Source organism: Cygnus atratus, chromosome 3 (genome assembly GCF_013377495.2).
Source record: "Cygnus atratus isolate AKBS03 ecotype Queensland, Australia chromosome 3, CAtr_DNAZoo_HiC_assembly, whole genome shotgun sequence".
Classification (NCBI taxonomy): domain Eukaryota; kingdom Metazoa; phylum Chordata; class Aves; order Anseriformes; family Anatidae; genus Cygnus; species Cygnus atratus.
The window spans coordinates 73,203,689-73,228,821 of NC_066364.1; the positions used below are offsets into that span (position 1 = coordinate 73,203,689).

General features: G+C 41.8%; 1 protein-coding gene and 2 long non-coding RNA genes across 19 annotated transcripts in view; 2 read left to right on the top strand and 1 right to left on the bottom strand.

Moving 5' to 3' along the window:
* The first annotated feature begins 231 nt into the window (after positions 1-231).
* LOC118243977 (uncharacterized) lies at positions 232-16,657 on the top strand. 5 transcript variants are annotated; one of them, XR_004777414.2, is made up of 7 exons: positions 232-3,347; positions 5,470-5,535; positions 12,504-12,621; positions 13,051-13,184; positions 13,425-13,494; positions 15,047-15,178; positions 15,755-16,657. It is a non-coding gene; the product is annotated as an uncharacterized LOC118243977 (long non-coding RNA). The 5 variants fall into 5 exon arrangements; XR_004777413.2 differs by lacking the exon at positions 13,425-13,494 and having other exon boundaries at positions 12,504-12,647; XR_004777411.2 differs by lacking the exon at positions 13,425-13,494.
* On the bottom strand, positions 11,018-21,430 carry LOC118243976 (uncharacterized). Of its 4 annotated transcripts, none has more exons than XR_007708062.1 (5): positions 21,362-21,430; positions 21,000-21,145; positions 14,193-14,253; positions 13,569-13,634; positions 11,018-12,600 (listed from the first exon to the last, which is right to left on the bottom strand). It is a non-coding gene; the product is annotated as an uncharacterized LOC118243976 (long non-coding RNA). The 4 variants fall into 4 exon arrangements; XR_004777407.1 differs by lacking the exon at positions 21,362-21,430 and adding an exon at positions 18,297-18,527 and having other exon boundaries at positions 21,000-21,306; XR_004777409.1 differs by lacking the exons at positions 14,193-14,253; positions 21,362-21,430 and adding an exon at positions 18,297-18,527 and having other exon boundaries at positions 21,000-21,306.
* Positions 21,431-22,219: 789 nt separating this feature from the next.
* Positions 22,220-25,133, top strand: part of QKI (QKI, KH domain containing RNA binding) — a 162,609-nt gene continuing 159,695 nt past the window's right edge. For 3 of the 10 annotated variants that reach the window (XM_035538882.2, XM_035538886.1, XM_035538887.1), the window contains exon 1: positions 22,221-22,700. In XM_035538882.2, coding sequence (XP_035394775.1) covers positions 22,559-22,700 — 142 coding nt within the window. In that variant the 5' untranslated portion in view covers positions 22,221-22,558. Of the gene's footprint in view, positions 22,701-23,263; positions 23,822-25,133 lie in introns of those variants that run through there. The other 7 variants (XM_035538883.2, XM_035538877.2, XM_035538876.2 and 4 more) reach the window with 4 other exon arrangements.

The following is a 25,133-nucleotide window of genomic DNA, read 5'->3' on the forward strand; positions in this document are numbered from 1 at the left end:
ACGTGACATTCTGAATGGGACTGACTCCTGTCTTGCAGTGTCAACAGAACCACTGGGTTGTGAAAGTATAAAGCAAAGCCAGATAAAAACAGAAAATAAATTGGCTAGAAACTGAACCATTAATTCTCGCATAATACAATGCACGAACTACAATGTGTTAGAGGCTGTTGTAAAACTACAAATCCACATCCAGAGATTGGAGTTTACCTTGAATTTTTTTTTCCTTTTTTTTTTTTTCCCTAAAATCTAGATATGAACTTTGAAGAATGTGGCTTTTGGATCAGTCTAGTCCTAAAGAAGTCACTATTATGAAATGAGTAAGTAAAATGCTGTGCTGAACTTTAGCAAAGAAATGACTAAGCTGTTCCCCTACAGTATTATTTGTAGAACATCCTTGATAAAATCCTTTACATAGGGAAGGTGTTGGTTTTGAGTAATTTACAAAGTAAATCTGAGAAAAACAATATACAACACAGGACAGCAATACACAAAACCTGGACCAAGAGCACACTGGTAGTAGCGTTCACAAAGGAGCCTCTTTTCCTTGACAGATTGATGTTTTTGAAAAAATATTTTTGGATTTCAGGTCTGAATCAGAAATAGTGAGCTCTGGGTTAAGTACTGGTTGAAAACCAATCTATAGTTGTTGAACTGTATTGTGTTAATCACTTAGATGGCTTGAGATTGATAGAAGAAAATCTTTTTCTTTTTTTTTTTTAAAGTAAAGTTGTGATACCTTGAAAGAAAGTTCAAAGCCGGGACTGAGCTGAGACAAAGAAGGTAGACAGGAGAAGAGAGATGAATGTGTGAGACAAAGTGGAATAGGAAAGGAAACCTGCAGAGTTTTGAACTGAAGGAACTTGATCTCAGCTAAGAAGAGAAAATCCAGGAACAGTCAAGATGAGTCAACCCAACTTCTTTTCTGATTGAAATTCACTGCTGTCTCTGATGTTTTTTTGTTTTGTTTTGTTTGTTTTTTTTTCTTTTTCCTTTCCCTTTTCTTTTCCCAGTGATAGATAGATACTTTGTTGACTCTGCTATTATTTCTTTACTATGTTCCTCTCTTCCACCTTTAAGAAAAGCAACCTACCTGAAAAACTGGTAATCCTGAACCTGGGAAAAATAAAATAGCCCAGCATAGTGATATCTGTAATTCAGACTCAGCAGTGACATGAATTCCTGAGTGCTCCCTGGGAGCCCTCCTTCTTACAGCTCAGTACTTCATAAGGGTAGAAAAAAGGCAACAAACTGAATGAGCTAGAAAGAGTAATTTTCCTATTTTTTTAAGTTGTTTTCTGGGATTCCTGGCGTGTTCAGAAGGACTGAGCAGTGCTCCTTAACAAAGCTTGCAATTAAGTAAATGTTGTGTTTGTTATGGTTAGGTTTGGATTTTTGGTAGCCAGGAATGGTGAAGAGTATAAGGTAGGATTTATTCATCTTTTCCAGTGTTTACAGAGCTGGATGGACTGAAACAAGCAGCTGAGATTTAAGGTAGAAATCTGTAAAGTGGAGCTATAATAATGAAGCTGCGCAATGTATAAGCATGTCTTCTGATGATTAGGAATAAATCCATGAGTTTCAGGAGCCTTAAATATACCTGTTCTGCAGTTTTTCCAAATGGCTGGATTATCTGCATACACATATGACACAACTGCCAGAGAGACTTCTGCTTATTAGGAACCGTTCACAATCTTCCTGTAAGTTGCCAGAGCTGAATCTCGGCCACAGCTCCCCTTTGTTTATGCCCAGCTGGGAAATCTTGGTTTTGTCCTATCTGTCCCTGAGCACTGGGGGTGCATGGTACAGGACGTCCTCTACTACAGACTCCTGCCCTGCTGGGAGGGGGCAGGGAGCTCATCCTGCACACAAGGCTGCCCTGGTGCTCCTTGGGCTGACTTTGTTCTGTGCTTATGCCTGCTTTTGTGCAGTAGTGTAAGAAAAGAGTTTGTCTGACTCCCATATGCAGCCAACAGATGCTTGTGACCATGGGTGTTGCATGATCAATGAATGGTAACATAAAATCTTTAAACCTACCAAAAGAATTGAGAATTTCAGCAAATTTCTCTCTTGTCTGGATGCTCATTTTGATTGGCTATTGAAAAAAAAAAAAGCCAGTTGTGCGTAAACTCCATCTGTTCTTATGGAGCAGTATATATGTAGTTGGGAGGAAAACTTAAAGGGATATGTGAGCAGTGTTATTGGAAAAACAGAAGAACCGAATATGGTATCAGAATCCCTTTTGGTGCACAGAGGGGGCTGCAATAACTGGAGAGTATTCAGCTTTCTGCAAAAATATTATCAGAAGAAATTGATCCTTTAATGTATGCCTTGGAAAAGAAAAAATTAAGCTTTTAAAATTATGCTTCCATTTTACAGTACTGTGTAATTTGATTATACAAACTACACCTATGCAGGTGTTTCACTGAAATGTTTCTCTCTGTACTCAGCAGAGCAAGGATACAGACCTTACTGAACAGTGGGATGAGATGCAGAGTCTTAGGAGCTGTTACGTAGGTGATTGACACATCTTATGTTATTTGTTCTTCTGGTCTGTGATGCACCCTAGAAAACTCTACATTTCTTTGGGCCTGATGCAATTTTGTAGACTTGCAGAACAGCCCTGGAGAAGTCATACATGTGCCACAACATCTGAACGGATCTGAGGAATGGGAAAAAAAGACGGGAGGAGAGGAAGCACTAAGCACTTTCCACAAAACAAGGCCTCTGGAAATAAGATGGTGTCGAAATCTCTGCATTTATTGCTATGTGCTTAAAAGGTCCTTTATAGTTCAGGCAAGAACGATTCTTGCCCTGGCAAGCTTACACGCTAATTGAAACCTCTGTATTCTTGTGCCTGCACAACACGGCAAAATGGAGAGCCGCAGCAATGGAAATACTGTGACGTTGCTCAGGTCAAAATACACATTACAAGAGCATCAGCCAGGAGAAAAAGGTGGATATTACTGTGAGACAAGGAGATAGCTGGAAAAAGGAGGCTGGTTAGAGCAGTATAGCTTAGGGGGTGCGGCTCAAAAGGAGAAGTCTGGGTAATTTGGGAGGAAAGAAAATATGCAGGAAGCTTGGAAAGCCAGGAGCTCTGAGATAAATTAAAGGAGACAGAGCAGACCAACAAAATGAGTAGATTTGATTGTTTGAATGACGTGTGTGCAGTTGAGTAACAGGTGAAAGGAATAAGGAGGACATAGTAGTCTGAGAAGCTTTATAGGGATCACCTGGAAGCCAGAGGCAAGAGGAGGTGAGCTGTGAAGGGGGAGGAAGCAAAATACAGTTGGGGAAAGCTAAGGGTGAGCTGTTCCTGTTCTAGAGGCAAGTCTGGCTGTGGGAAGGTGAGTGAGGGGAGGATGAGGGCATGGAAAAAAGAGAACTTGAAGATTGAGATGTGTGCTGTGGGATGGGGGGAGGAACAGTAGCATTAAAGGATGGAGGGAAAGTGTTCCTTGTAGGTGAGAGAGCTGGGAATGTGGGATACAGTAGATTGTCTGCCCAATGTAAGATACAGAGGAGTAGCAGAGAATAGAGGGCTACTGTTTCTTCTAATACTATATCCTGATCTATGTACAGTATGCAATAGAGTTTATTTAAGAACTTGCTACTAAGTGGTGGTATAAGAGAATGTTCAACTGGAAAGCTGCTGGCCTGGTACAGTCAGCACAGTAGGGGCAAAACAGAGAAAGACTTGGGGCATGTACCTGTGTATGGCCTAACACCAAAAAAAAAAAGTAACTTTTAGGGAAAAAGTGAGTTAACTTTTTCAGGGACAAATGGTTCCCTGAAGCCCTGGACATTGTGAGCTTTGTGCTGTTTTCAGTGAATGAATGCATTCTTAAAATATCTGAAGTTACAAACTTTCTTTTCCACAGCACATGCTGTCATGCCCCTGGCATTCTGTTTATCGCTTGCTTGCTGTAGCTACTCTGTCCCATTCACACTTAGCATCCTTCGCCACCACCCTCTGAATTCCTCTTGGGTTCAGTTTGTTACTTGTTTGAGTTCTTTAAATTTCTCTACTCCCATACTACATTTTTGCTGCTGTTGAGTCTGAGGTGCCCTTAAAGCTGTATACTAAATGCCTTCTCCTCTCCTGAGCTCCTGACCTGATAGGCACAGATGAACATCTGCCTCCTTGTTTCAGGGAGAGCTTTCTCCTGCAGGTGCTCTGGTGCGTGTGGAGCAGCTTGCTGCTTTCTTGCTGTCTGCTTCTTGCAATTCACTCTCCTTTTTCTTAGATGCGTCAGAGCTTCTGATGAATAGTTGTGTTTTCTGGCAGCAAGAAAAAAAAAAAGGCCTACTTCCCATCTGCTGAGACTGAGACTTTCTCTGAAAGGTGGTAAAACCTCAGTGTTTTTCAAATTTTGGAAGAGCTCACTAGTCTGGTGGGGAGGAGAAGAAACCTCTGCATTCTGATCCTGGGTTATGTTCTCTGTTCACGTTATTTTTCATTTAGCTTTGAGAAATAAAAGCGTCAACCAGCAGTGCCTTTTTCTTCCTCCAATATTTTTGAAGGACAGACCAGCAGTGAGCAGTACCTAAGTTGCAGCTCCTCTCTTTGTCTGCCTACCTTCACCAAAGGCCTTTGTGCATTGACCACTCCTGTGTCCTAGTGGATTGAAGGGAAATGTGTGTGCAGTCCAGCACTGCATCCAAATTATTTCAAAGGTGTTTCCCAGTAGAACATAACGTGACATTCATCCTCCTCTACCACATGTACAGAGACAGCCTGGGGAATGCCACTGCTTGTGCTGTAGCTAAAGTTTTGTTGCAGGGCAGTTTCTGTGTGGTTTAGTAATGCAGCAATATACAAAAATTTCAATTTTATTCTTTCATAGTAAGTTTGAGTGTCCCAGTTTCTATACGCATGTGTATGTGCTTTTTAAAGTGATTTTGTGCTTTTGATTTTGTTTCTTTAAACAGCTAGTCATGTCATGAAGAAGTACAAAATGCTGAGCTTGAGCCTGTTTATTTGCAATTAATGATATTGTGAAGTTTTCTTGTGTTTCCAGTTCTGTGTTTCCTATTCCTGTTTATCGTGGACTCTTTTATTTCACTGTGTTTAAATATATGATGCAACAGAAAAATTACTACAAATAAAATGCCTGTCAGCCACCACTTATATGAGACAATTTTGAAGCCTTTCAAATACTGACATTGGAATTAAAAGTTATGTCTTGTAAAGAAACCTAAAATACATCTTAATTATTCCTCTGGAAAATGAGGGAGGAAATCCTTGCATCAGTTAATCAAAATGCCCATTGATGTCAGGTGGGCTTGACCCTTCCCTCTAGTACAGAAAATGGTGTTACCTGGTTATATTAACCGACTGCGGTGTAAACCCACTGCTGACTTCACACTCATGTTCTTGCTTCTGACTTACAAGAAACTGGACAACTGTAGTGATTTGCTTGACATCCTGTGACAGGAGAATAACTGAGGCTTTTCACTTTCACATAGGAAAAATCAGAGTCCACCAATGCTCGGGAAAATGGACAAAATGGAATAGGAATGGTACAGATCCAGGTAAGCACTGGCACAGGTTGAGCTTGTAGGACTACACATTCTCCTGTTCCTGGTTGGCAACAACGTAATCTAGGGGGGAAGGGATCTTGTTTGACATCCTGAGGCTTGTTCCCTGAGCAATTATCGCTCAAAGTGAGCTTTAAGGATCAGGTTGCTACTTAATTTTACACCCATTGCTGGCTCTAGACACAAACCCTCCCCACTAAGCCTTCCTGTGTCTGAGGACATGTTGAGTCCTCTCATCTAGCAGCTCTTTGTTTGTGATAGTTTTTCCTTGTCATTGCTTCCAAAATATAATCAGCCAGTCATTGTTCAGTGCACAAATCAAATGCTCCGTGTCTAAATTAGAATAGAGACCTGTCTGGGAAGGGACACTGGAAATTTGTTTTTGGCCGTTTCAAGCAAACTGCTAAAGTGGTGGATTATTTTTTGGTGGTGTCAATAGCAAAAAAAAAAAAAAAAAAAAAAAAGTGCAAATACTTCTGTGAATAAGTGCAGGAGCCTTACTTGGGAGTTTTAAGAACGTACGCTATGTATTGTTTGTTTCATGGTTTCATAAGGTGGCAACCCAGCCGAGAGCTCTCACAGTTAAGCGGAGCACCATGCTATTACCAGAGAGCTACGTGAGATAAAGGATCCCATTTTTGACCTCTCGGTTTCTGCTTCATGCAAAGGTAGATCAAAAACAACAACAACAAAAAAACCAGCCCTTCAGATATTGAGGCCCATCTTCAAATTTATTTTCTAACTCACTGGTGAGACCTAAAGCATCTAACACATTTTGCTGCTTGTGTAGCCTTCTGTAAACTAACATACCAACACCCAGAAGCTGCTTCTCAAGTTTCAAAACCAATTATTCTAAAAACTAAGCCTTTATTCTGTTTGGCTGAAGCTAAACAAACTTGAAATTCAGCTATTTCTTTGAAAAGAATGGTCTGCTAATTGGTGTTGAGGTTTAAACATTTGAGCTTGTTTATTTCTCCCGCTTCCCTAAATTATGTTTCAGAAACATTCCCCTGTTATTACAGTCTATTAAATCAGACTTATCAAAAAGGAAACATTTATTGATATCTTGAGAGTTGTGTGTGTCTAATTAAGGTTGTGTTACTGTGCATATTTTATATTAAAGTAAACATTTCCTGCGATTTGACTTTAATCAGGTCTGAAGGGTCTTAATAAGTGTTTGCCTCTTTTTTTTTTTTTTTTAATTTTCCCTTGACCAAGGGAAGATATACACTTTCAGTTTGCAGAGTTGCATAATTTACCATTGCTTGAAGGAGTTCTGACACAAACTGTTTTTTATTCAATTCATTTGTTCCTGAAAATGTTGACAGCTGGTACTAAATGAACACTTAGGATGGACGCACTGGTAAACCCAGAGTAAGTCTGGAGTATTTGCAGACTTCAGTTCTGAAGTGTGATAGGCAGTTATTTCAGCTATTTCTTGGGTCTCCCACCCAATTTTACTTGGAACAATAATTACTAGAAGGAAAGAAAAAGGATTTATAGGTTTCTGAATTCCTGGTTTAAAGCTTTTAATTTACATCCTTGCTTTTTGATGTTATCGGTGTGCAAGCTCTCTCTCTGTGCAGTTATTGTTGTCGTTTACCATTTTTTGTTACTGTCTTTCTTACTTTGTGTACAGTTACTGCTGTTAGAAGGAAATTCAATCTCAAGTACGCAGTCATTAAAGCACCTGTCCTGTGCTTGGGTTCTGCTTTTCTTGTGCTGTTCCTCAGCTTGGTGATTAGCTTCATCCTTCATAAATATTTTTTCCACGCTATAATTTAAATGATACAGTATGCAACCCGATCTTAAAGGATAACTTAAGAGTGACAGAAAGAGACTAGCTACTAGTATTTTCATTACAAAACGCTGTCAGTTTTGAGTGACGTGCCCTATATGCCTATGTGGAAGTGCATCCAGATTTTTAGAACATTAATTTATGATGCAAGAACAAGTTTTTCTAATGAACTATAACATTTCTGTCAAATAGCTGTGTAATAGCTTGTCATTCTGCTGACAGAATTAAGATAACACAGTAATGCAGAACTCTTTTGCACACTATATTTTAGTATACTACTGTATATTAATGTGAATGTGTAAATATGCTATATATTTGTGTCACTGTGTGGGGGGCTGAAGAGTTTCTTCTCTTTTATCGGCTTTTCTAAACTTTGGCAATTTTTTTTGCTACTTTCTAATTAGTATACTGTATAATAACTTTAAAGTGAAGTCCTGATGCTGTAATAGTTCTCATATAATATAAAGAGATGATTTTTACCAGTGACATCATATAACCCAAGTAGACATAGATAAGAAGAGGAAGAAAGGAAAAATAGTTATTCCTCACTAATGGGGGACTTAGAACAATTCCGCACTTGCTGAAATTGGCACAGGATTACATCCGTGCTAAGAAATTAAGCAGCGCCAGGGAATGTGTCCAGGTGTCGGTGCTGTTCAAGTGCTGGAGCAGCCCTTCGGACAGTTTTTCCCCCAGGCCAACCAGTGCTTCCCCAAAGACTCGCTAGGCATAGTTCGGTAGTGCCCACACCTTGTTGGGTGAAAGCTCAACAGTGTGAACATGGCTAGCCCGGGGTGGTTGGCCTTGCTTTCGTGCTTGGATCCTGCTCCTGTTTGTTTCGTTTCTTAGAGTAGATGCAGCCAGAAAGTCTGTATCAAAAGTTGCCATTGAGTACAGATACCTTTTGTCTCATTCCAGTGCCTTTCCTGGATCATTTCCCTCTTATGACATTATTCTTAAAATCACCCTGGTAAAACAACTAAATGTTTAAAAACAAAACAGCACAAAGCAAACAACCTTCTTTATTTTCTTCACATAAACATCACAAAATGTTAAGCTATTTCTTCTGTTTTCAGCTTTGAGGATGGTTTTAATATTTTGTAAAAGCCGAAGAAGATAAATTACAGAAAGCAAAAGATAACCGATTCAGAAATACTTGTTAAAAGCTCTCAAATTAGATCATGTAATTAGTACTCAACTTATGAGCATTGACATTTGGTGGAAATACATTTATGCAAACAAATTCAGTTCATGTGGTTTAGAAACACTAAATGATCTTTAGGAAGGAACGATGCTTGAGGTTTACGTAAGCTTCCTTCATAGGTCTAATTCCTGATATTCAATAGTTCTTAAAACAAGAACTCTCAAAAATTACCATAGAATATACCTGACCAACAAATGTAATTTGGTTTGTAATCCATGGTAATTGCATAAAAATGGCAGAAATAGAATGGTGGTAAATTATGTTTTGATATAGGGAATATATATTCTTGAAATAATAGTACAGGCCCCATATTAGTTGTTTTTGCATTTTTCTTCACATAAACCTCCATGTTTTGCCTGCGTTTTCTTTCACCTTTCAAATAATCATTTTGTATTCATAAAGCTTGCAGATTCTGCTGACAAAAAATAACAGGTAAAGAAAATAATTATCAAACAGAAGTCTGTTCTTCTGCCCTGCCCCCTTTACATGGAGAAATAGGAGAAAATGGGGTAAGAAAAATGTTGTGCTTGGAGAGGAAAACTCTCCTAAATTCACAGTCGCTTTGCTAAGCAGGCACTGTTGATATTGGAAGCTGTTTGACCAGAAGAGAAACTGCTCTTGAGGACTTGTGAAGAAATCTGGAGTTGATTTGTGTAAAAGGGAGGACTGATCTGTGTTGTTCCACCAGCATCCTGCAGCCTTGGTGTTGCAACACTCACTCCTTAGAGGAGCTCTGTACCAAAACTAATGCATCTTCATGGCTGCAGGTGGGCTCAGGTTCCTTCATCAATTAACTCATGAAGGTTAGGTGTCTGAATAACATTTCTAGAAATGAGATTTGCAGGGTGTACTAACAGAACCATGCCCGTGAGCATGAGCTACAAATCTGGAAACACTGATTATGTACTACTTGAAAATGAGGGGGGAAAGCACACATCATCTATGGTAACTTGAGAAAACTTGCAGACCTGTTATGCTGATAATATCAAAGGTGATGAACAAATCCACCCATTTAATGTTAGGAGAAAACGTCTTTAGAGAAACTTGTCTTAGTACATCTTATGCTAGACCTCTAAGCACTTTGCTAGTAGTGACATCATCACTTTTTAGGCATTATGTTTGCTAGGAGCTCTAGGTCCATCTATCATCAGCAGAAATTTAAGCGTTTGAGTACAAAAAAAATCTGCCAAATCTCACTTTATACACCTAAATCCTTTGTTCAGGCACCAAGGATGAATACTCTAAGGATGTACGTCAAAATCAAAAAAGAAAAATCCTTTTCAGTTCTGTGCCATCCACGGAGGTAATACCTTCCAGTCCGTGGGATGATTCTGTTACATTGGTATGGAAACAGCTAGACTTCTCACAGTTGAGGTGGAGTGCCAGATTCCCGTTTAAGTGCTGTGATTCAGCTGTAGAAAATATCTTTTGGGAAGGAAAAAAAGGTAAATTTATGCAGGAATCCATTTGGAAAAATCCCAGCCTAAAGATTCAGCAGACTCCAGAAAGTACTTTCTTGAAAACACATGGCTGCACCCCACTGCCTTCAGATAAAATGTGGCAACACTTCAGAGTCAGCCTTAGGAAAAAAGGAAGATTGCTCATTTTTAGTATTTGTCACGCAGGATGAATGTTGAGAGAGCTTACCTGCAATTTCCCGCACTTTTTTTCATCCTTAAATATATTGTAATTTCTGAATTTGATTGAAATTCCTTGGACAATGAAAAACATGCAGAGGTGTGAAGTTAATTCTTCACCTAGCAAAGAATTCAGGGGGAATTTCTACTGCTCTAAATCTTAGGCAGTCTGGCAATCCTGACAGCACTGTGTTTGGTCCTCAGACACAACCAACTCAATGACCTACTTTTTTTCTTAAGAATTAGGATTTTGCATTGGGACCTAAATTCTGAATCCATTGTAGGATTCTCTGATTCAGAGAAGTGAGGAATAATGCACTCCATCCTTGTTTATTCTTGAAGGAAAATGTCACAAGGGCAATGTCTTGCCCTTAAGAATCCACTGAAAGCGTTACTGGGCTATTTGTGCGATTGCTTTTGTGCACTTTCATCTTCTGAAAGCAAAGGTTACTCTTAGTTAGAAATCTGTGGATGCAAATGAGTTTCAGAGGAAGAAAACAGGTACCTAGTTTCTGTCCTGTCTTCCATATAAAGAATGTGAACTAGCTAATATGTAGGCCTCAATTCCTGTTGGTCTAGACAAGACTCTCTGGCTCCTCACACCAGTCTCTTTCTAAATAATCTCCTGAGAGGCTTGTCTTTAATGTCAAAGTGCTGGACTGGCATTCAGCTGATGGATGAGTGTGTACAATGTCTAGTTTGGGCTTAAGTTACCTTTGCAAATTCTTCATTTTCCTGTGCAAAATTTTTGTTTCACTCAACCCTTGTATATCACAGGCAAAGGCAATGAAAATAGCAAAGTTAATATTTGAAGCTCACATAAACAATAACTTTAGAATAAATGAAATGTAGATGCTTTATTGGATTTAATTACATATGAAATTGAACAACCCAAAACCAAAGTACAATAAAAATCTGAACATATTTATTAGGGCAATGTTTTATCAAATTTAGATAGGCTTATTATAAAAATCAAAACCAGACTAGACAGTGAACTACTATTGCACTTAAAACTAAGAGTTAACATTCTGCAGTTGCTTCAGTAAGTTTTTAAATGATAGCACAAAAGCACATTTTAAAATCCTCATGTTCCGGTTCATGATTGTGAAAGGAAATTGTAGAATTGCTGTCTCACTTCTACAGCAGGGCCTTGTTTACCACAGCTAAGCATGCATCAGAGGGGGAAAAAGGGGCTAACAGAAGGGTAGAGATGATTAAGGTTTGAAAATAAGACTCTTCAAAGTGTGATATTAAAAGAACTATGTCTATTTCAGTTCTAGCATTTTAATGCGATATATTCTTTCATCTATAAAAAAAGTTTAATTTACAATTTTGAGCTATGTTAAAAATAAAATCATATTCTAGTATATCTTGCCGTAGCCTCAGTATACCCTATATTTAATTTAAAAATATATAGTGTAGTTTCCAGCCCCGCCCCCCAGTCTCACAATATCTAAACCTCCTCCTAAATAAATCAACTAAAATCATCAAAACCATAGCAGAAAGCTTCATTTAATCACTTGACTTGTAACCGTGATTACTTACCTGCACCTTGTATCATACAAAAAAAAAAAAAATGCATGTTTATTGCTCGTGACGTTAAAGGAAACTCTGTACGGCACTGAAGCTTTGCCTTTTCATTACTGGAAACACAAATCCAGTTAAGATTTTTTTTGACAAGCTTTAATTTTTCAATTAACATGTTTTATTTCAAATTTATTCTCAGATGAAATGAGTTACATTTGCAGCTGAGGAAAGCAAAGATGAAACTTTGTTCTTTTCTTTTGTGCTCAGCTGTACAATTTATTTTTCTCCTGGCAACAGATTTCAAATCTCTTTGCTTTTTTTTTTTCATGGGAACTGTTTAGTAAGTGCCGACATTAGGGCTGACAACGCTTTGTGTGTTTTTTTTCCTTTTGCCTGGTTTCTGTGTCTGTGTGTGCAGGCATGCATTCATTAACGTAATTCCTCAACATTCAACAAGAGTGCATCATAAACCAGAGGAAAAAAGCCTCATAAATATTTAGATCCTCCATCTACTTTCCAAAACTAAAATGAGAAAGAGTATTTAGTGAGGACTTCGTCTGAGTTAATCTGCATATGAACTGAAAGGGGGTACAAAAGGATGAAAAGGTGGTGGAAACTAGCATACAAACCCTGTAGTCTCCAGGGGGCCATTCATCTTGTTCTTGTCAATACAATCTCAGTCTTACTGCTTGGCTGTTTTCTGCGCATGGCCCACCAGGCTGGCTTTGCTGAGGCAATGTTGCAGAGGATGTGAGAGCCTTCTTCCTAATTTTGTTCTACCGTGTAATTTTTCCAGAGGAGAAGCAAAATACTTCATGTTTTGGAAGATGCTGGAGAAATCTCTCCAAATGCTTCTCTACTTGTTTGTGGTCCACACTGGCACAGAAACTTCCCTTTTTTAAGTAAAGGGACAGGTATGTCATATGAAAAGCAATTTTAGGTAAGTTGACTATTAATGACAAGCAATGAGATCACATTCTAGTTTAAGGTGTATTATATTTGTATATCGAGCTACACAGTTGTACAGTTTGGACTTAATGTTGTGTACATTTATATATGAAATTCCACTAATAAACAATACCATCAAAAAGGTCAAAATTACAGATGTTAAAAAAAATAACTTTTTGTAATTGTACAGTGACCTAAGTGTTTAGGTTGGAAGGCACCTCTTGAAATCACCTAGTCCAACCCCACACAGGGAATTCAGTAATTATTTTAGAATTTTACGTTTCAAAAACGAGAGAATATGTAATGCATTTAAAAATTATTTCATGAAATGAGATAAAATTGAGATTACCATTTACTACATATGATCAACTGTTGTGCATAAATGTCCTTTTCAGCTAAAATGAAGCAAGGATAACTGAAGTCTGTAATAAGACATGAATAACGATTTCACGCGTAACAAAATTCTTGATCATAAACAGCCAAATGACAGCAGTGTCTTGGCTGTTGTGAGGAAAAAGTATGAAATAATGTAAGTAACTCTTTCATCAGTTTTCTACATCTAGTGTCTGAAGATAAAACAAGAGAATTACATCAATACTGTATGCAAAACTGGTCATTTTAGTCATAATATATTCGTAAAGTTCACTTATCTTACTACATTACTATCTACTATTTTGTATGTGCAATAACTAGTTATCAAATTAATCTTTATATTTCAGTCTCCTAATTAAATGAAGTTCTTAGCTTGCCTTTTTTTTTTTTTTGAGAGGGTTTTAACAGACCTCTCCAGAACCCTACTACTGGAGCAAAATTGTGAGCATATCTACATAACATCTCAGGTACGAGCCTGAGCGTACAGTGCCAGGACTCCCTTACTAATCACCCGCTGTCAATCTGACAGAGCTCTACTTACTCTGACAAACATCTCCAGTGGTACCAAGATCTGTCTGTAGCCAGAGGGATAAGTGACTTCACTAACCTGTAAGACAGGTGTGTACAAACTTCAAAAGAGGACAAAAGATTAGCTACGCCCCTAATTAAAATCAGATGGATGACTATAAATAGACTACATGGGAGGAAAACCAAAGTGGAGATGTACACATTTGAATTGACTCGCTAAAACCTTTTTTCTGGCACTAAATTTGGCCATGTAAAGCAAGTAGAAAATTTCTGGAGATGGGGAAATTCTTTACGTCCAGTAGTGCCTCCTCTTCTCCTCTAAAAGAGAAGCAAGTGGTCTGCAAGCTTCCCAAGTAACAGGGACTTTCCAGACCTTGCTGGGGTGGGTACAAGGAAGGCTGCCTATTTTGGATCACCTAACACCTGGTTTCATGCTGACTTTCTTTAATCAAAAGAAAATTATGAAAATTCAAGATAACTTTTTCCTGCCTTGCCTTGAGCAGTGTTTTCTTTATAGTCCCTGACACAACCTGTTGTCTTTTAAGCATATTGTTACACAAGACCAAATATTTGTTAATACATAAAACAGTATTGTTACACAAACTGGATAGTGGAGTATGTTCTCTGGGATACCTACCTTTGCGTGATCAGGATGTAGAGGGGAAGGCTAAAAACCTGAGAGAATTATCACACCTGTTCTGTAAAAACAAAACCCTGAAATCACTATAATAACTGTAATAACCTTTCTTTCCTAGTTCAACAGATTATGTAAACACTCAAAAGGTGAAGAAAGCCGCCTGTGAAACTTTCAAATATATTTTAACCAATACAGTACCATAAAAGATAATGTTAACATTTCAGTTATCACCTTATTTACAAATGATACAATAAATTCCATAACTTGCAACTGCTCATTAGAGAAAGTGGCCTTAACTTTCTAAGTTACAAGAAAAGTTGTATGTACATGGAAATTCCTCATGTTCTAGTTGAACAGGAATATCTACATGTGAACTAGATCTGCTCAAGTCATCTGAATATACACAGAGAATGTTATGTTTTCTCGTACTTCAGTTATAATCAGAGAGCAAACAAAACATTTCAAACTCAAAATGATAAAAAATATAAGAATCTGAGAGATGGTTAGAATGGTTAAAATAAATTTGATACGTTTGGAAACTATATCTTCAATAACTTGTTCCTTTAATCAGACCACTATGTCTAAATATGGACAATTACTCAATTTTGTATAACATCTACTTTGCCTCTACACCATTAATGAATTTTTCAGCTTACTTCCTTGCCCCCTTACTCTGTGGTCTGTCCTACACAATGAATTTTTTGAATGTAAAATACTAATACACTTCTGAAAGCCAGAAGTAGGGAACGACTGCATTACAGAGTAATTTAGTTCTTGTCAAAATCCTGAACCCAGGCTCCTGCTCAGACTATTTGAGAAATTGTTAATAGAAAAATGTTTCTGCCTGCTTACAGTGAGATTCAGATGCCTATACAAGAGCTTGCAGCAGCTGTTCCAGATGCCCTTTAAGGTGCTAGAGACATCCAGACAGAGCAGGCTGATGTGATGCAGGAACTCTGAGAAAAGTGACCTGGAGATCTGAGCAGGTACCAACCGGGATACCAGAAGGCAAGTGAATCCTACCCTTTATAGTGTTTATACTCCCCTAACAAAGAATTACTGTAATTCAGCAGTAAACTCACATAATAATGAGATTATTAGTATTAGCTAAGTAAGATCATACAATTGTGTGTGACTGTAGCTCCAAATGGGCTCCAGTGACAGTCAAACAAGGACTTACGATGTACCATTCTACAGCTGCCAAAGAAGAAAGCACGAGCCTTAGGATGCCTCCTGTTTCTGTGAGGAGATGCCAAATCCACCCAAGTCATAGTGGCACTGCTATAGCAGGCTTTCATCCTTGCATCTCAAAGTACTTTACTACAGTGTGTTTCGCAGCTTCTGAAGGGTAGAAAACAGTGAAATGGGGGTATACTGTAACTACTGCTAGCTACTGTATTCCAGGAGAGACCTCCCATGCTCAAGAGAAAGACAATGGGTAGGAGGAACAAATGGGAGAGAATGCCATCTGCAAACAAAACAAGAGTTTAGGCTTCCAGCAGTGTAAAAAGACCATATAAAATGTTGTGAGACTGAATACCATCTCCGCTGTTTCCTTCTAGAGAAAAGGCACTAATACCCATGAGTAGATAAAGCAGACAACAAGCTTCTGAATATACTGTAGCATGGAAGCAAAGTGGTCTTTGTGTGGGAAACTGATGATCACTGTGCCCTGTCCTTTGCTTTGGAGGAATGCTGCTGAACAAGTCTCTCATCTCCAGACGCTTCTCAGGTTTATAATGCTTAGTCCCCTTCCTTCCGCACAGTTTTATAACTCCAGATGCTTCTCTTATTTTTGCCACCATTAGATGTAACAAAGAACTTTGGAAAAATAAAGATTTGGAATATATAAAGGAATTGAGTGGAAAAAAGATTTTGAGTCATATGTAAGATTCTGGATCTGTCAAATTAATTCGATTATATTTTATTAGATTGCGCAGCCAATACAAATGATTCTTGCTTGTTACCAGAAGGTTTGAAAATGCAACATTTTATTATACTTCATGTGGATGTTTTCTGTCCAGTTAAGTATAAGCTCCTTGGCTAAGCACTGCTGCTCTTCATGTACTGAACATTAAGAAGCATAAGCAACATATCACCGGCAATCCTTCAGTGTAAGTCAATACACACATACATTCATATTTCAGACGTTAAAAAGAAAAATTAACTTAATGTATCAATTGCATTTTAAGCTCTACTTGCTTTTAGTAGTAATTGAGATGAATGGATAATTTAAATCTATTTACAAAGTTAAGGCTGAAAGCGTTTCATTTATATTCAACAAAACCCGATATACTATGGCATTTTACCAAAACATGGTGCACCTGAGAAAGACTTCTCAGTTTCTTTAGTTGACAGCTCTTCGCTACTGTTGTTGTCAAAATACATCTGCACATTTTTTTTAATTCTACAGTGAATGTGGAAATATTTCTCATTACGGTGAAAAATAAAAATGTTTAACTATATATATCTTGTGCAGAAATGTGTCTGTCAGCATTGTATTTTTAGTTACACGTAGCAAATAAAAAAGTTGCTGATGGCACTACTGTAGTAGTTGACCGCATCACTTGGTTAAAATGCATAATGCTATCCTGGATAGGTTAAAGGTAGATAGTGTAAATCAGATGGTAGAAGACAAACAGGTACATCTGAAGTAAACAGTGGCTAATATCTCTTAATATTCTTAGTTTCCGGATATCCTCATATCGTAGTCTTTTTTACAGCACATGTTGACTCAGACGACACACATTTAGCAGTGGTCAATTCAGTGCCTCCACAGGCTCAGGCAGCACGCGCTCAGTGCTACTTCCACCCCTGCAGTCTGTGGCACTGGCTGACAGCCCCAGTATGTCCGTACCTGAGTTCTCTGGCAGGGACAGACCAGAGGCCAGGTGAAGTTCTCACCTATACAAACCCGGGGCTGTTTAGCTAAGGTAGGAATTTTGTGACCGTACAAATGGAAAACACGCTATCTGAACCTATAGGACCATGGGACTGGAACCATTAGAAGTGTGCACGCTGAATTTCAAGAGGTTTTGACTCCTTTTAGTGAACTAGTAAGAGTATTGATTACCCATGATTCAAGAGCAAAATGCACAACAGTACAAGCGGTTGTAAATTAGTAGATGTAGGGAAGTTTATGAGCTTAGAGGTAAAACATACCTTCTGACTGTGCATGATTCAAATATGTTCTGTGAAAAATTGTCTTTTTCCCCCAATGGCTTTTAAATTTAAGTAACAGTATAAGCATGAGACAAAGTAGGGAAATAAGTACTAGGACAAAGTAGTTAAATTTTATCTCAATTTAGTTTTCTCTCCCTAATTGCTGGCCATTTTTTCTTTTCTATGTTTTCTGAGATTGCTTTTCTTTCTTTCCCTCCTTCTCAATGTTTTCTGCCTTTTTCAGCCACATTACACTAAGAGTGGCCTATGAGACACCATTTTCATCTCATACTGAAGAGTGTGAAATGAAACCCATCTAAACCCTGGTTTCAATGCATGGAGATTTCTCGGGTGCCTAGCAGAGCTACCAGCTATCCTTGGTACAACAGATACGTTTGGTCATCACTGGAACGCTACCTTTTCAGAAGAAAAGTCCACATACCATTACATAAAGAAACAGCATGTACAGGCATTACAGATCAATGGAAATCATCTACTTAAAAATATAATAGATGATCTATGGTAATTGATCTATAGAACACTGTTGCAATACATCCTACAATATGATGATTTATATATGCCTTCACTAAGAGTTAAACAAAATACTTAATACTTTATGAAACAGTATTTAGGCCCATCCATCCCACCTGCATGAAGAGCACTAATTCAAGGCACATGGAATACACCTTACTAAAAAAACTGACCAGATTTAGGTCAAAGGTGGAAAATAACTTTTTTTTAAATTGTTCATAGCTTTAGCATGTTCAGTTCTCCCCAACTTAATGATTGCGTAATTAATAAACAAGTACAGGAACAGAGGGAACGTAGCTCTTCCTACTCTTGCATAAGTGCAGTAATCACAAATCTCTCTCCTCCTGGCTCCTTTACTCCATCCTGAGGAATGGCCAGTTCCAAGAGGAGAGATGCTGTGGGTTGACTCACCCTTCTCACACGGCTGCTGTGCTGCCTGAAGTACGTTACACCTAGAAGGCTCAAAAGCAACTCCTTCCAGAATAAGGTATGCTTAAAACCCCTATCTTCCACTTTTCAGCAATCGGTCAGTGTCGATAGTGAACAAAAATTAGGCATTATCTCTTCTGAGGTTATGCACAGCAATCAGAAACAGAAGTGCCTGTGTTCTGATCTGACGATGTTTAATGGTTGAAGTCTGTCCTAGGATTTAAACACAAGTCAAGACATCTTTTCAACTCACTGCTGTGTCAGGAAAACATTCAAGCTAGAATGAAGCATCCAATTATACAGACAGGATACACCTGGCATGCAGAGTAGACAGGTAAGATTTAGCATTAGTACTTAAAGAACCTGAGGTGGTCATTGGAACAATTTTTTTCTTTAAATATTCTCCCGACCCTTTTTTTTTTTTGTTTGACTATGAATACTATGCTTACTACTTATTACTTTGAAGCTCTACTATGAATTCTGTTGGAAAGTTAGCTGTCAGTTTGGCTTAATGTCAAAGGAAACTGGTTTTAAAGAGTTGTCAGGCATCACAGAACTCAAATATTGTTGACATTCCTGGAAGTTTTTGGTCTGAATCTAGACCATACCGTATTCATGTGTCATTCACCTTCTAGAGATGAATGAATTTCAGGTGTTCATCTAGTGGCCACGTCTGCTGCATCACAGTTACAGCAGCTACAGTCTTGTCCACCATGCATGAATCACAAACAGTCCTGAAGCAGTATTTTTCTTCAGGTGACTGTGAATGGGTAAGTGAATAATCTCTTCTTTCCCTAAAGAAGGGTAGTATGGCACATTGTTACCCTCCTGTTGTAGGCAGTTTCAGAAGGCTGGTGACATCCAAGTGTATGTGCCTATGACTAAGTCAACAGAGATGCTGGAAGCAATTGTGAATGCTTTAACTAAAAGAATGTTTCTCAGTAGCCATCAGCCTTCAGGTCTCCTATTTCCCCAGCTGCTATCAGATATGAACATTATAGCAGTAATTAAATTTGCTTTTTACGATCAGTGCAAGGCCTTTACTGCCATATACAGAACCTGCTGCTGGCATTATCATATTTTTTCTTATTTCAAGATTAGATTAATGCAATAAAACTTCACCTTTAAAAAAAACCTGTTGGAGAATACTACAGTTTATGAGATACAAGAAGGGCTACCTAGATAAAGGGAGTTAGAGATAAGGACTTCTGCTTGTGTTCAGACCAAAGTTAAGGTGTTGGGTAGTTACCTCAAGAACCGTCAGTGGCCACAGGACCCGTTTACCTTGAAATAAATAAACCAAAACAGTAACAAAATCCCCTCCCCCCTGTTTTTTCCTCCATGGGAAAGCTCCAAAGTTCAATACAGTGCAAGGAAATTTCTACTTCCTGTTGCCAGTCTTGATGGGAGCTACACCTTCTCAGCTTTTTAGCCAGAACCAATTCAACTTTCATCTCCCATGCGCTCTTAAAACCCCCTTTCCTGGGACACAGAAGTGTGGGAAGGTGAAGGAAGAGAAAAGAACACAAGGCATGCAGAGGGGGTTTTTAGGTAGGTTTTTTGTTGATTTTACGATATACTCGATGAAGAAAGAAGTCTTTGTGATCTTTTCTTTATTTAGAACTAACAGTGCTTTATCTACACGTTGTCACAGCATTCAGCTTTTCCAGTAGCATCTTTCCAATGCTTTAAGTTCAGACTTGAAGTATCCGTGGAAAAATGAGGATGAGATTTTTTCCTAGGTAGTTTATGCTTTATTACACAGGCAGCCTCAACACATTATTTTACCTCAATTTTTGTACTCTCCAGACTAGGTAAACAATTTAGATTAACACATGGCAAAACAGCTTGAATCCTGCACTGCAATGCATGAATGCAATATTGCCAGTGCTGCTGGTGTCCAACATCCTATTTTCCAGTACATAAATGCAAAATAGCTTACCATAAGCTATACTGTTCTCATTAGTCGGTAGGTCAATTGGTAGTTACTGCACAGTAAGTTGTGCTGGTATTTCTTACCTTATATTGTGTGCTTGCTTTATCTGCTCGTATCCAAGCAGTGGAAGCACTTTATGTGCAGGAGGCAATAATGAAGTGGTATGGGAACAGCTGCACCAAATCCGCTGAAAAAAGTCTCCATATGCTATTTTTACTGTGAGAATTAGCAGTCCAGAACAATTATTCTGACATTATCTAAGTTCATCTAATTTTAAGACGAAAGCCTGGTATCTGACTGATGTCCTTAATCAAAGGATTCAGAAACATGTTTTCTCTGTGTTTAAGAAGAGCTTTCAGTCACTGGTCAAAAATAAGCTGATAAATGGCTACAAAAAAATGCAACAACTTCCAGACTGATTGATGATAAACATAAAAGGATGACAGTTTTGTTAGGCATGAAAGGTGTGGTTTTGTGCATCACCATTTTAAAACAAGAGAGGAATTGAGGAAATATAATATCATTATTAAATAGGAATGGTATTGCTTCATCATCTGTAGCCATGCTGCAGCGTGCTTTGGGCATGCTATTGAGGGAAAAACAATCTATGGTAAAAAAAAAAATAAAAATTAAAAACGTTTGTAGCATTGGTATGCTTTTTGATATTTTTTTTCTGAATGCAGTTTTAAAAAAGGTGATGGATGCAGTAAACATGACTTATCGTACATAAACCATTAAATTTTACTTACGTAAACCAAACCCTGAAATTAAACACGTTATCTTGTCCAAATAAAGAGTTAAAGAGAAGGATCCGGCCGACAGCAGGAGGAATGCAACCATCCGAGGTGTTTCTGCCGCTTCGCGCACTACACTGCGTTTTTGTCACCGCATGCCCCTGACAAACGGATACCGGAGCTCGACGACACCTGGTACAGCCTCGCACCCCGCCTGACCGAAAGCTCCCAGCGCCTCCGGACACCGCCTCCCCGTCCCCGCACCGGGAGCCCCCAGCGACCCAAGGGCGGCTTCACCCCACAGCCCGAGCAAACGGCCGCACCGCCCGCGCGCGGCGTCCGTTAAACGGCCGCACCCCCCCCCCCCCCCGCGGTACCTGAGCCCCGCGCCGCTCCCCGCTCGCGCCGCGCGGCCGCTTTAAGGGTTACACGGCGGCGGCGCATGCGCGGCGCAGCCACTTTTCTTTCCTCCCCCCACCCCTCTCGTTCCCCCGCCGAGCGCCGGGCGCACGCGCGCCTGCCGGGGGCTCTCCCCGCCCTCCCCCCCGCCTCCTCGGGGGCCGCGCACGTGACCTCGCGGAGCGCGCCCCGCCGCGCGGAGACTTTGTTTAGAAGAGGGGCGCGCGCGCGGTCCCGAAAGGGGGCGTGGCCGGGGGGACACATTCCCCGCCCCGGCAGCCGACGGTTGGCTCCGCCAGCGGCGCTGCCGCCGCAGCCGCCTAACGGCCGCCGCGGCCACGCCCCGCTCCGCGTGGTGGCCACGCCCCCCGCGCCGTGCCTGCCCCGGCCCCCCCGGCGCCCCCGCCCCCTCCGCTCCCTCCCCTCCTGCTGCCGCCGCTGCCAGCGCAGCCTGAACTGAAGCGAACTCGGGAGCGAACTGGGGAGAAGTGAGGAGGCGGCGGCGGGGCTGACGCGCACCAGCCACAGGCGGCGGCGGCGGCGGGAGGGCGGGGAGGACGACGACGAAGAGGGCTCGCCCGGCGGCGGCAGCGGAGAGAACCCCGGCGGCGGCGGCTCCTCCTGGGAAGCGGCGGCCGCGGCAGCCCGCCCCGCTCGTCCCCTCCCTCCGTCCTCCCGCCCTCCCCCGCCGCGGAGCCGGGGGGCAGCGCCGAGGAGCGGAGCCGGGCGGAGCGGCAGGAGGAGGAGGAGGAGGAGGAGGAGGAGGAGGAGGGGGGGGGGGGGGACGCAGCCCGGGCCGCGCCGGCCGAGGGCGCACGGAGCGGCGGCACCGACAGCGGCGGCAGCAGCAGCAGCGGGAGGAGGCGGCGGCGGCGGCGGGGCCCCGCGCCCGGGGAGGAGCGCGCAGCCCGCGGCGGGCTTCCCAGCGAGTTTCCTCTTTTTTTCTCCGCTCTCCCCTCGCGGCGGCGGCTGAGCGTCGGCCCCCGGCGGCGAGCCGTCCTCCTCCTCCTCCTCCTCCTCCTTCCTCGCGGGAGCTCCCCTGCCCGCCCCCTCCCCTCCCCCGCGCTCCCTGCCGGCCCGCCCGCACCCCGCCGGGCGCCCCGTGCCGCCGCCGCCGCCTCGCTCGGCGGAGCTGCTGCGGGCGCCCGCCCTCCGCGCGCCGGCCGCCGTGGAATATGGTTGGGGAAATGGAAACCAAGGAGAAGCCGAAGCCGAGCCCCGATTACCTGATGCAGCTGATGAACGACAAGAAGCTGATGAGCAGCCTCCCCAACTTCTGCGGGATCTTCAACCACCTCGAGCGGCTGCTGGACGAAGGTAAAGCCCCCGCCGGCCCTCGCCCCCTGCCCGCGCCCCACGCCGCCGCCCCGCTCGCTGCCTCCCTGCCTGCCGGGAGCCCAAAACAAAGGGGAAGTGCGGCTCTGCCCGCCCTCGGCGCTCCCCGCGGCTGTTCTTTTTAAAAAACACGTTTTATTTTTCGTTTTATTCTATTTTTTACTCCGGCCTCCCGCCCGGGGAAGGGTGACCGCCGCGTGGAGGGGAGGGAGCGACGAGAGGCGCTGAGGAATGCGCGGGGGGGGGGGGGGGGGAGGAGGAGGAGGAGGAGGAAGGCTCCCAGGCCCCGTTCCCCCCCCTCCCCCCGTCCCCAGCGCCACCCCACCCCGGGCGGCCGAGAAGTTGTAGTTGGCTCACGTCGCCGGCAGATCCCCTCCCGGCCTCACTTCGTACGGAAACTTAACTCGAAAGGCTCCTACGCGGGACTCTTTTTTTAATTTCGGGGCACGCCGAGTTGCGAAAAGGCCCCACCCCCTCCTGCCAGGCCCCTGCTTTTTGGGGACGGGGGGTGGGGGCTCTGTAGGCTCGTCCTCTGTCCCACAGGGCCTCCCAGCAGGGCAGCAGACCTGCCGTGTCGAAATTAGGCTCTGCGTTTGGGTTTAGTTATTCCAAGTTTGCCTTGTGGTCTGCTCTTTTTGTTAAAAGCCTTCCCCTTTCTTCCCACCTTAAACGTAGGCTTTCTGGAGCGTTAGACATGTTTAACCACCTCTGGTAGTCTTGCAAAATACGCCAAAGCCAGAAAGTATTTATACAGCTCCAACTTCTCGAGGTCCTCAGCGTGAAAGGCTGAATTTCGAGATCTCGAGTCAGGGTTCCTGTCCGCAGACATATTCCTCCTCCTCGGTAAAAGAAGTTTGGGAAGTTGTTGACCTCGGAAGATGGAAGAGCTGGTTATATTTGGTAGAGCGACTCCCCGCCCTCTCCCAAGACTGTAAAAGCGAGATAGTGGCTGTAGTACAACAAAAAATAGCATATCGAGAAACTGCTACCTTCTGAAATAAATGATAGAGGAGTACAAAAAACAAGCCAAGCAACAAAGCAGTGAATTAAGAAAAATGGATTCTGGGAAGTGATACAATGGGAGATTTTTTTTGAGAATTTTGGTAGGTGTGAATCTATAGCTGAGCAAATACGGATGTGAAAAGTAAAACAACTTAAGAATTGTGTTCTTGGTCTCCATAGAAAATGATTGCTTCAGAATAATTAGAATTATAGTAAATATCAAGATGAAAGTTGACTGAGAAGACTTTTCCCCTCCCTCCCCCCCCCCCCCCCCCCCCCCCCCCCCCGAACATTTCAGGGGCTTGATGTTGGATTTTTGAATTCGTCAGTCTCTTCAGCTTTGTATATTTGACCAGAGGAGGCCCGAAACTTTTTTTGTCAGAGAACAAAAGAGAGAAAAACATTTCCCATACGAAAAGGACACTGAAAAAGGAATGCCTGAAATCCTTGCATCTGTTGAGGTTATTTTTTTTTAATACCGAAAGCTCTGGAAACCTGTTTTGTGAAGTAGTAGAATTCCGAAATGAGGGCCGTGAAGACTCCTGCTGAAAAAGTTGTTTAAGGGTTGTGTTGAAGCTCCTCTTCACACTCTTCTTGAAAAAGAAACCAAAAACTACGTTCCTAAATAGTCTCAGGAGGAATTCTGCTATCCCTTTAAGCTTCTTCGCTTTTCCTGTTTACGTTGGCAGTGGGGTGGAAGTATTGCGGAGGCAGAAAACTTTTTGGAATGTTGAAAAAAAAAATGTTTCATGCAAATCTGGTCAATTGCTTCAGGACTGCAAGGTTTGGGCACTAGGGGGCGGCAGTTATTTTTTTCTGAGACACACGAGGCCGGCCTCTGCGCACCACTGCGAGCTGGAGTAGTGAAATTAACGCGCCTGGTAGCAGGCACCAAAGAACGACAAATATTTGTGGACTTGTGCGGATTTCTCTTTGCATGGGCTTGTATCTCTCAGATGCATATAGGTCGTGTTACGTAGGTGGGATAGTCAAAAGGGATGAACAACTGAGAAGTCAGAGCAACTGTTCTGCGAAACACCTACCCTGGCTGCCAGGGGGGCACCGCATTAAATACCTTCAGCTCGATGCTGCGTTGACATTCTCCAGAAGAGTTTTGTGGCGTGGTTCAGAGCACCGATGTAGAAGTGTGACATTCAATATTTTCATCAGTGGTTGCATGGCGCTCCTGAGAACACACAATATTAGGGACAGGTGTCTGGGCGTTGGTTGTATGTGTGTAAAAAGTTAGTGCTCGTGTTCCCCTTGCCCCCAGTCTGGTTTTTGCTGCTTCTTGTTCAACGTCTTGTGCCTTTGGGTGTGTTTCTTTCTTTTTACTCACTGTGTGGCCATCTTCCTGGAGATTCTGTTTGTGCTTGAGAAGTGTAATATTTCTAGATAACTGTCAGACTGCGA